Here is an 11631-nt window from a genome sequence, read left to right on the forward strand (position 1 = left end):
AAGGAGGTCTTTATTACTTTATCCATGTAAATGAGATGAGCCAAACATTGCAGTATTTGTGAAGGGGGGGAAGATAAATGCTCCTTGATTGTGTTAATTCTCGATACAGGATGTCCACCTCTGTAACCGTACCTGTCACTCCTGACTACTCTTCTGCCTAATGGATAACAATGCTAAACATAGCAAATATGAAGAGATTCCAAGTACTGCTCTCTTTAGAGATGTTCTACATATTTTCAGCACTTCCAACTCATACTTCTTTCGTATAATCCAACTGTCAACAGTCAAAATTAATCCCATTTAAAGAAGAAGAAGAAAAAAAAAAAAAGTGTCTCAATTTATTACAAAGAATAAGTCAGTTCACACATGGGCCAATCCTGCCTGAGGTACAGGGTGCTGTTAAATATGTTTCAGACCACATTTGCTTCCCTCCTAATGGCAAAAGCCATACACTTAAACACATTTTTTACACTTAACTGTTGTTACAACAGTGTGCAAAACTCACAATACAGTGAAAATGTTCGTTCAGCTAGTCTCAAGGCAGTGACCACAACAAAAAATATGTACAAACACAGGGATAGGTACAGAGCACAGTAGAATTGAATGCCCATTATCAAATAGCATATTTTGAACATGGTGACCAAGAATATACAGAAATATTGCCTATGACTACTACAGCAACAGTCAATAGCACGAGGGAACTTCCTCTGCAAGTTTCAGGCAATAAAGCAACAACTTAACCACTGCCAAATTTAGATGCATAAATCAGATTAAACCTTTAGGAACAACTAGTTACAAGACAAAACATGCACACAGCACATGCACCTAACACCAAGTCCCACCCCACTTTAGCGTCTCAATCAACACATTCAGAATCAACATCCTTAGCCACGCTTTCCTCCCTTTTCAGTCTCTTCACTTGTCAGTCCGTTTGACTGGACTGGCTGCTGCTGACAGCATCCAGCCTTGGGGCTTGCCTCAGCCGGTGGCGCTCAGCACGCAGCTCTTCAAAGGAGAACTCGGTGGCACCGCTGTAGAGCAGATCCATGCAGTACATGATCTTCTCTCTGCCCTGGGCCTCGTCTTCCTGCTGCAGCTGCATGTGCTCCTGCAGCCTCTTGAGTGGAGTCTGTTCCTCCTGCCGTGGTTTCCTAGCCGACAGCACTGGGTTCACTGCAGGGTTGATCTTGCATGGGGTCCTGTCAGAGTGAGCAACACAACTGGGAACATTCAGTTGCATAAACATGAGTGGGGAAACCTTGTGCAAACCTGAACTATTATCAGAAGTGGACTGATTAAGAAATGGGTAATAACTTGCTACACAATCAGTAAAACACAAAATAAGGGTTAAATGCTGTGTGCTCTAGACAGACATTTTAGCATGTCCACCAAATATACCCACAAAGTACAGTGTCCTATAAAGCGATGGGAGAGATAAAGTAGAAATGAATCATTTAGTAATTAATGCACATCAAATGCCAAAGGCTTGGGGCCTAAATCGCCATGTGTTAGCATGAGGAGGCCAACAGACAGTGGTCTCTCAGAGCACTCACACTGCAGGAGGCTGATCATTCTCCTCCACAAATGGCTGGAAATTTGGCTTTGGTGGTGGAACCACTGTAGTGTGGCCAAACCTGGACTTCTGGGGCAACTGATAATGGGAGATAAAATAAGAGCAGTTATCTTTGGTCCTATAGTCAAAAACTGACCATGAATATGAGCAGTGTTTCAATTTAGGATCGTTTGTGACCTGGTTTGTCACAAACATTTTGGATTACCATGTAACTGGTAACTGCATACATGCAAAGCAGTAAAACTCACTGCAAATTCTGAAAACCAACAGCACAGCCGACACTGAACAGGGTCTTTCATTTCCACAATACACTTTTTAAAAGCAAGCACCAAACCATACCTTAACATTGGTCCATTTATCAGGTTTCTGTTCGTTCTCCTTGGCCTTAGCAGTGGGAGGGGCCATCCATCTTTCTATCTTAGGTTCCTGAGGCTCAAGGCATTCCTTATTTTCATCAAATATCATCAGTTGACTGTTCTGGCCTGCCCCAAGAGGTTGCCTAAAGAGCAAACCCCGGGTACCTGAAAAACAAAGTATTTAGGCATTAGCAGGACTTTTTCCCCCCATTTGCTCCCCTTTCATCTGCATAAACTAAGATCAACTTAATTGTCAGGCCTGCAGACGTGTGATCTTGTTAACATCCTTGAGAGATAACTTTAGCTTTAGAAGACCATGCTGTAGACATGTTCTTTTGTGAACATTACCAGGAAATTAAAAATAGTTCTCCAAGATAAGTGCTGTTACTTACAGCCAATGGAGCCAGCCACCCTATTAACAGGAGCAACGGCTTTTCTTTTCCCCTTGGCTTTAAGTTCCACCAGGGAAATCCTCTGAGGCTCTGGAAGTTCTTCATCTCGTTTCTCCTGATCAGCTACTGATGTAATCATCTGCCTGCACACACGTGCCTGCAAAGCCCTGCGAGTAGAATTTTTTCCCATTTGCGTTACTGCACTAACCAGCCACTAAATACATAAATTATTTATTTATATTACACACACACACACACACACACACACACACACACACACACACACTTCATACTTCATACTTCATACTTGTGAAACTGCTGGAGTCTATCCAAAGGTTCAGCCCCACATTTTAAACCATCTTGGAATATACTGTCAGCCATCCATGCATTTCCCCTTTTCTCATATTCTTCAGACCACGCAATGTAGAACGATGCTTGCATTGTCCCAATTCCCTGAGCTTGCATGTACCGGTAGATATCCAGAGGGTCAGAACAGCCTTCAGCCTGTTAAAAACAGGTGATAAAGTACAACATTAAATTGGAAGTTTAAGGACGAAACAAGAATTTGAGGGTGTGAGGGTGAAAGAGATACCAAAGCACTTACAAATCTGATCCAAAGATCAATATAACGGACATCATTGTGATATCTCTTTTCTTCTGTGAACTTCATTACTGCTCTTTCCAAAAGAATAGTTAAGCTGCTGTCCTTTCCTCCCTGTGGATAAGTCTGTTCTGTCCATTTTATGTACCTGCAACAACAAAATTTATCAAATTTGCTTAGTGCGAAGGTACGTGCATGAAAAGAATAATCCCCAAGAACCCTGCAGTACAAGGACACTGATGTAACTAAAATGTTAACACATTTTAACTCTCACCTGTACCAAACATCAAGAGGGTCATCTCCTGTATACATGCGCAGCTCTGACTCAAATGCCCTAGGAGTTTACACACAAAAAGAAAAGGCAAATAAATAATACAAATAACTGATATTAAATATAATTGAATTTTTAAAATCAGGAGTGGATTTGAACTGTAATGTTGAGCTATAACGCTCCCATCATAAAAAATTAGAATGCATTAAATTTAAAGTACAGAATGTAAATATAGCAGTTACTGTTTTTGTTGGTGCAGAGCAGTACTGGACCCATCCTGCTGCCGGCAGAGTGCTTGATGTAGGACTGAGATGGCTCGGCCATGTCTCAGTGGCTGGATGTTCTCTTTGCATAACTCCCACTCTGCCTCGCCATCCGCCATTGTTACCTGATGGCCAAACACTGCTTTATCAGTGATATGGTAATCAGAAGAGACAACCTATCTGACTGGAACAAAACGTTTGCGACAAGACAGGCTTGACTAAAAGGGCAACAACATCTGGAGAGCTGGAAAACAAATTCAGTGGCAATCATTCAACAGTTTAGTCCTGAACTGACGAGCGAGTTAAACCTTTGTAAGCAAGGGACATGGCTTCAGAAAATTAAATGACCGCTTTGGTAGGGGCTTAAGCCTCTACTCCAGGCATGTACACACAACCGCCACAACCCACAGAAATGATAGGCTACACAATGATCACAGCTTAGCAATTATAAATTATTTCGTAATAACTAATTAGTTAGCTAGCTAACCTAGATATCCTATGTGACCGTCACGTGTGCTTTGAAGAATGGGCCACTTTTGCGAGTCTAAAATCACTTGCAAAATTCCAACACTTCGAAACCAATAAATGATAAGTAAAACATGCGGTGAATAGACGTGGGTTAGGTAGCTAACCTATCCTTTTAAAAGTTCACTAACTAGGTAGCTAGCGGTTAGCTAAATTAAACTTGGGTGAGATGGGGAACTCGGAGATTTGGGGCGTATCATTAACTTAGATAGCTAGTTAATCTAGATGGATAGCTGGTTAAAACCACCTAGATTGCGTTATCTAGTAAGATAGTTAGCTAGCTGGTTAGGTATCGCGTTCAGACGCAATTCCCCTAGTGTCGTTTTAGCTAGCTAGCTAACTAGCTGGCTGGATCTAGGCAACTGGTAAAGTGCAGCTAAACTAACGCTACATCAAATCAAAAATCAACTAGATAATGCTAAATGTCAAATGTAAGTAGTCGACACTGTCAGCTAGTCAGCCTCCTAAAATGTTGCCTCACAAAGTCTAGCCAGATTATAACTAGTAAATTGAAGCTAACCGTAGATATCTAACTAGCTAACCTTAGTTATTTAGATTATCATATCTGGTTCTGAATAGAATGACCGAGTCAAACAGGGGTGACTAGGTAGGGTTAGCTAGCTAAACTAGATTGCTCAGTAATGGCATCACTGCCTCCTCACGATGTATTTGCCAAACGGCTAACTAGCAACCGGTACTGCACATAGAGGATCTCTAATTCAACATAGCATTACAACCCGGTAATTGCAACTTCATGTGTTTGTATAATTTTTTTCTATTTAGCCGTTAGGTAACTAACACTAGCTAGCGTTAGCTAAGCATATTGTGCATATATGGAAATTGCTTGCTAGCTAACTAACTAAGCGTACATTAGCTAGCCATCTTAAACTTATTGATTAAACTAACTTATCTTGATTTGTATTCTAAACATTTTATATTGTATATTTACTGATATTATAACAAATTTACTGTTTCAAATATTTTATACGTCATTTTACATTAGTTAAGTTAACCTAGGTAGCCTTTAGCTAAATTAGAATAACAGTAAAAAAAATTCTTACTTCGTTTCCTTTAATGCAGTGGAAGTGCTTCTCCGTCTTCACGTATGTCTATAACCTATATAAATTATAATCCGAGATTCTTTCTATATTTTAACGAACCCGTCTCTGTAACGTCAGTAGACTATTTAAATAGTGCTCAAAACATTTGAACGATAACCGCGAAGAAACTGGGGTGATTTTGATTGGTCAACGCTGTTCAGGCAACCTAAACGTTAGCCTGGACAGAAGAAAGTACGCTGCCCCAAAATACCAATTTATTTTATACATTAAGATATATCGCTAAAATATTCTTGACTGAATACTTTTATTCGATTTAAACACGTCAAAGTTTTAACCTTTGTAGTTTAATTCCTGCAACGACCCAAACGAACGGAGCGTATCAGTACATAAAGTATGCTGGGTAATGATGTTTGGAGAACAGTTTAAACTTTTTGTTTCTACGTATTATTGACAACTAATCTGCCACAAAGTAATAAACATATCCGAGTTATTTATATCTTTAAAAGTCTGAATTCGAATTCGATTCGAATAAGTTACTTCAGGTGAATATCACGTATGAGTACTTTTTCCTGGACTACAATTACCGTGATCTATTGTTCTTCCTGTTTTCTTCCTTGACAGGTAAATCATATAAGCTGATCACGACATCTACGTAGCAAGCAATTTTGTCTTTCTTAGCTAGTAATTTAAAGATAAATTTAATTACTAAGTGCACTGTATGTTCTATTAAATACTGAGAATTAATAAACTATTTTCAACGGTAAGACGTGTGCAGAAACAGTCCCACGAGGAGGCCCACTATGAATAATCGATGTTATGGTTGCGCTTCCAAGTTCAATATCTTCAAAAAAGAGGTTGGTTTGTTAGTATTGTTGTATATTGTAAAAGTGGTAATAGATTTAAGTTTTACGAAATAGTATTTAATTGTGTTGCAGTTGGGTTGCAAAAACTGTGGGCGCTCGTTCTGTTGTGGGTGCCTGACATACAGTGCATTGGTGTCACGTTACGGCAATACTGAACAGAAAGTCTGCAAGCAGTGTCACGGGAATCTCACAAGGTGACAACTCCAGTTGTGCATAATTTGTGTAAATAGACTGATTAATAATATTGTCACTGAAGCGTTTAAATGAAGTGGCGTTTTGTACATGCAGTGGAAGAAAAAAGAATGATGCTGCAAGATGGTCCCCACCTGAAAACTACAAAAAGTAAGGTTTGATGACCTCTTTGCTTGTGAAAGTTTCTTCTTCCCCCACTGTGGTTTGTCAGTAGTCTTGTGTTGCAGGCGGGTTGCTGCTCTTGAAGCCAAACAAGCTACAAACCAGTCTTCAGATCATGGAAGTGGAAAGAATAGCACATTATCTTTTATTCCAACCAAAGGCTTAAGTAAGGAGGACCAGACCATTGCACAGCGACTCCAGAAGCTAAAAGAGGATACCAAGCCAAGTGAGTGTATCCCACAGTTAACACGATTAAGATATGTTGCTGCAGACCAGCAAGGCATGTATCATCTTCTCCATCATATACAGAGTTAGTACCAACGGAAAAGGAGATTGAGTCTCGCCTCGCTGCTTTGAAGGTTCCAGTCCACCCGGTGCCTTCAGCTAAAGAGATAGAAGACCGTTTGGCAACATTGCAAGGAAGAACAGCTCCTTCCCAAGCACCACCTCCTGTGAGTACACTCTGTGTACTCACTTGTTTGTTTGTGTTTGTGTGCTTGTGTGTATTCCAACAGTGGCACAAAATGCAGTGTTCCAGTAGAATATGAAACAATATGAAATGTCAGGAGAGATGCTGGTTACAGGTTTGTGCATTATATCCTTTATTGCTTTCTAATGAGAATATACCTGGAAAAAAAGAAATATTGATGCAACATGGACCTACAGATTTATCTAAGGTAGACATCCAGTCACTACCACTGGAGAGCACAGTTCCTCTCTCTATCCCTATCAAAGTCTGAGATCTGCTCTATCATTATGATTTATGTTCAGCTGTTGGGTGTGTTATGAAATCACTCATCTAAAACCAAAATGGCAGCCACATACAGTATCTATTCAAAATTCAAACATACAATACACACAAAAAGCTATTAATTATTATTTATGCCATAAAACATTGCTTCACTGAGATTGTGTGTGTGTGTGTGCAGGTTCACCAGCCACCTGATACCAGGACTCAGATGGAACAGGCCAATGATTTAATCACACAGATGACAGAGGAATTTGCCATTGACAACCAACAGCATCCTGAGGGTATTTATTACACTGCCATACCTAGTGCCAGTGTAAAATTAGTCCACTTCACCTCAGCTCAGTTTTTAGTTTCATAGTTTAGCCTGATTCCAAAAACTTTAGGTGAAGTTTGTCTGTTTATGATAATCACCTTTTTTATTAGAAACACCCATTTTATAGATGCACAATTACAGAGCTCATCTGTTAAAGTGTACAGGTCCTAAGCCACTCCCTGCAGTACCTGACCACAATATCATTGCTGACCAGGTATTATTTGGTTGGGCGATCATTCTCAACACAGCAATCACTCTAACGTAGTAGTGTCGTGGTGATGGGTATTGTGCTAGTATGAATGTATTAGGCACATAAGTGATCCTGGAGTTTTTACGTGCATCAGTGTCACTGTTGAGTTGAGAGTGGTCAACCTCCAAAATGTCTAGCTAATCACTCCTTTGAGGTCAGATACAAGGTGTTTGTGATAAATAACTAATAAAGTGGAAGGTGAGGTGTATTAAAGATTAAAAAACATGGAATCAGTTTCAGAATAATTGTCACAGAAACAGGGTTGGTGTGGAGCGTTAACACTAAGTGCTTTTGATGGCACTGTCCTGCTCTCCTCTAGCTGATAGTTCGGAGGCTTCAGTCAGCTCCCTGAACAATCTCAACAAACGCGATGCCGGGAGCATGGATGAGAACCTGGATGATGAGCGGCTGACTGTCAAGTGGCTAGAGGAGGAGAAGAGCCGCATGCTGGCCGAAGCCATGGAGGAGCTTGGCCAGGAGGAGCACAGCCAGGAGCAGCTGCTTCTGATGGCCAAGAGGTTGGCCCTGCTGCAGGGACATAACCCAGACCATGGTAACCTCATACTCCTCTATCAATATTGCACTGGTGTCAGTTCTAAGATACTTGGTGCTAAAATCCAACCCTAATGTACTTGAAATGGACATCATTTTATTACTTATATTAGATACTGGTTTACTGAATTGTTTTGATGCATACCTATTTAGGAACCTAGCAAAAGGGGTGCTTCATATACTTATACATACAGAGGTCTTTTTTGTTTCAGTTACCATGACAGAGTTCCAGCAACCCGATAGTGAAGAAGAGACAGAAGAAGAATTCATCAGCAGGGTTTTAAAAAGGGTCTGTAAACATTAAGCTTAAATATTATTTAGGATTAAAATGACATTCTTTCCCACATTCCTTCTGCTCCAGTTATTAATACATAATTTTATTTATGATGACTTGTACTAGTACACTCTTATAATTTAATGACCATTTAATGCAGTGCACCGAAAGTGCAGTGAAATTTACTGCCGTGCAGCAAAAGCATAGGGAGCATTGTTATGCACAGCTTTAGTGATTTATTTAACCATTTTTTACTTTTTCCTATCATAGTATATTTGTTTTTGTTTTTTTTAAATACATTTGTCATACTGTGCATTTTACATGCATACATTGATCTGATTTTCAGCTGTCAGAAGAGGCTGCTTTAGATGAGGCCAGTGGTTATAACATCCCTCCAGAGCGAAGTGGCCCAGAAAACATAGAGACACACAAACCCAAATCCAACAGGAAGCATGTTAGTATGGCACAACCAAGACCCATAGTTAAGAAATTTTGTTTCATGTTCAGTTTGTATAAAGTTCATGCTTATTCCATGAGGGGGCACCAACTTCAATGCAACACTTATAAACTTAATAGACCCTTATCTGCAATGTGTTTAGAATATTACATGTAAGGAAAACATTCATAGAAAATAAATTGATGCACTTCTCTTGTAAGTACATGTTTGTTAAGTCAAATAAGTCAGTTTGAGCTTGCTTAAATAATAGTATGTGGTCTCAAGTAAGAATCAGATGTGTATTTTTGTTGAAGAGCCGAGTTCAGTCGTCTAATTCCAAGCCTCAAGCTACCGCCACTTTGTGCCTTGGCTCAAACAGTGAGGAGGAGGATGAAGAGGAAGAGCTGCCCTGGTGCTGCATATGTAATCAGGATGCCAGCATTCGATGCCACACATGCGACCGAGACCTGTACTGCAACCGTTGCTTTAGGTAGGAAATGACCAGTTAAAAATGCTGTTTGAATCCATGATAAAAATAATAAATAACTTCTGTTTTGTTTTAAAACACTTTTCCCATTTAGATGATTTCAATATTGTCTATTGATGTGTACAGTATCAGGACAGCCTAGCCTAGTGGATATGCTAAAGTACATTTTGGTCCAATTAAACCATTTCACTGCAAGTTATACTATGTATGCCTATGTATGTGACAAATAAACTGAACTTGAACTAAATACAGACAAATTAACCTTTTAACCATTTGTAGTAATTTGCTTCTTATGATTTAGTTAAACAGAACTTTACTGTGCACTTATATTAAAGTAGGTATTATGGCACATAGGAAATTGCCTTTAAACTTCATGCAGAAAGAATAGTTATTTGTGGATCAGAATGTATATGTAATTGAGCTGTAAACAAATTTTTGGAAGTGTTTTTGATTAAATATTGACTAAGGATAATATGCCTTTTTTGGTTAAGTTGCTTTATTTTGGGCCTGTTCACTGGGGCATAGACACATACACACACACACACACACACACACACACACACACACACACACACACACACATCCCTGTGTGTACACGATAAAGAGCGGGGTGGTGTATATGTCTGACAGGCACACACAATCATGATGGCATAAGATACATCATGGAAGTGTGTGTGTGTGTGTGTATGTATATATGTATGTATGTGTGTGTGCTATATATATAATATAATATAAACATTTTTTTCTCCTTCACAGGGAAGGCCATGACAGATATGATCGAGAAGAGCACCGTACATCAAGTTACACTGCCCCTAAGAAAGCCAAGCGAAGCACATAACTTCAGGAACACTGATATTTTCTTTGGCTAACTGTATCATACAGATAACCACCATTTTAGGACTGATGAAGGCAGGTATTGTAAATTATTAACTTGCTAAAAAATCATGGCATGGGTTGTGAAAATGTCTGATGTATTTCTTTCGTATATGTATTTCAGGTATTTTCAGTCTGGTAAATATAAAATATCACAGCTGATGTAATTATCCCAGGAGCAAAGTAGTCTTCAGTAATATTTAGTGTCTGTCTTAGGTTAATGAGTTATCACTGGGTTTTGGTTTTAGGACTTAAAATGGGGGAATGTTAAAATTATTTATTTGTTGAATAATGTTTCTGGAAAATGCATAAATAATAAATAAATCCTTCACCTCAGTCCTTCACTTCCATTTTACCTCTTTCACTTGGGACACACAATGATCTTAAGTGTTTATTTACTCTTAAGTGTCTGAGGGTTTCTTTTTTCAACCCAGACTTCCTTTTACCTTGCTTAGATATGTTTCAAGCTATGACACATAATATATGTCTGTCACTGAAACATTGTGGATTGTCTTTGTATGGCAGTCTGGCATACACATTTTTATTACAATCTACAGTATCTATCCCACAGATGCTGCTGACATTATCTGCAGGTGACAAAGAAAGGTTACTGAATTTCCGAGTGGCATAGTGTGTGTCTGAGTGTCTAGCCAGTGTCTGGTGAATGGTCTGGCTGCTTTACGGTGTTATGTTGAGCAGACCTATAGGCTCTTGAGTCACTCCCACTAACTGAGACACTCACTTGAAGGAAGCCACGGCCCTTGTCTCTCTTCCTCTCGCTTTCTGACCCCTATCTGATCCAGGATTGCTTTATAACACAGTAAATCACATCATACCTTTTAAAAGATGAGATTTTAACAAGATGTCATATTGTAGCTATTGAATTCTGTACGCTTAATTACATTGTGTCATGATTGTATTGGCAAGTTCACTTAAGTCACAAATGCTTAAATAGAAGCAAAGGTGTTTGAGAGAGATCTGCCCTTATGGGTAGAAAGAGGCAGAATGAAAGCTGAAGAAAGGATGAGAGATAAGTATAGGAAGTGTGTCAGCATTAGCAGACATTATCCACTGACTCTGGGGACATATAGAGTGGGCTTAGCTACAGAGAGTGGGCCATTAAGACCCTGTTCCATGTTGTTTTCGGGTCAGACCTACACTGTGGCATTAAACAGAACATAGCTTATGTACAGATGCAGCCATTATGGATTGTATATGTTCTGGGTCCACAGCGAAGCACTTTGAGAGATTGCTGGGGAACAGATATTTCCAGCAAAACTCTGGTTGTCAGCAGATGATTTTTGCCTTGGTTTACCTGTTATGTATTGAATTTGCTCATGAATTCCTGTATTCTTAGTAACACTGAGCATCCATGAACCCTTACTAAGAACAAAACCTGTCTTTTATACCTGTGCAATAAGAACAAGACATGCAAA

The 11631-nt window shown here is 39.4% G+C and overlaps 2 protein-coding genes across 6 annotated transcripts; one reads left to right on the forward strand and one right to left on the reverse strand.

Annotated features, from left to right (window-relative positions):
* Positions 1-323: 323 nt before the first annotated feature.
* bub1bb (BUB1 mitotic checkpoint serine/threonine kinase Bb) lies at positions 324-5286 on the reverse strand. 2 transcript variants are annotated; one of them, XM_081721874.1, is made up of 9 exons: positions 5043-5286; positions 3436-3595; positions 3197-3256; positions 2926-3070; positions 2629-2825; positions 2322-2488; positions 1913-2094; positions 1554-1651; positions 324-1199 (listed from the first exon to the last, which is right to left on the reverse strand). In XM_081721874.1, coding segments are annotated over exons 1-9 (1287 nt in total). In that variant the 5' UTR covers positions 5044-5286; the 3' UTR covers positions 324-922. The 2 variants fall into 2 exon arrangements, with proteins under 2 accessions (XP_081578000.1, XP_081578001.1); XM_081721875.1 differs by having other exon boundaries at positions 3436-3581; positions 5043-5284.
* Positions 5287-5654: 368 nt separating this feature from the next.
* On the forward strand, positions 5655-10531 carry zfyve19 (zinc finger, FYVE domain containing 19). Of its 4 annotated transcripts, none has more exons than XR_014125608.1 (11): positions 5655-5896; positions 5978-6099; positions 6194-6247; positions 6325-6485; positions 6569-6711; positions 7189-7291; positions 7893-8126; positions 8338-8414; positions 8746-8853; positions 9215-9325; positions 10079-10108. XR_014125608.1 is itself a non-coding variant. In XM_027000245.3 (11 exons), the coding sequence occupies exons 1-11, from the start codon at positions 5843-5845 to the stop codon at positions 10158-10160; spliced, it is 1314 nt and encodes a 437-aa protein (XP_026856046.2). In that variant the 5' UTR covers positions 5657-5842; the 3' UTR covers positions 10161-10531. The 4 variants fall into 4 exon arrangements, 3 of the variants coding, with proteins under 3 accessions (XP_026856046.2, XP_026856048.2, XP_026856049.2); XM_027000245.3 differs by having other exon boundaries at positions 5657-5896; positions 9150-9325; positions 10079-10531; XM_027000247.3 differs by lacking the exon at positions 5655-5896 and having other exon boundaries at positions 5975-6099; positions 6420-6485; positions 9150-9325; positions 10079-10531.
* Positions 10532-11631: the final 1100 nt, after the last annotated feature.

The sequence above is a fragment of the Electrophorus electricus genome, chromosome 10 (genome assembly GCF_041902795.1).
Source record: "Electrophorus electricus isolate QZ-2024a chromosome 10, ASM4190279v1, whole genome shotgun sequence".
Classification (NCBI taxonomy): Eukaryota; Metazoa; Chordata; class Actinopteri; order Gymnotiformes; family Gymnotidae; genus Electrophorus; species Electrophorus electricus.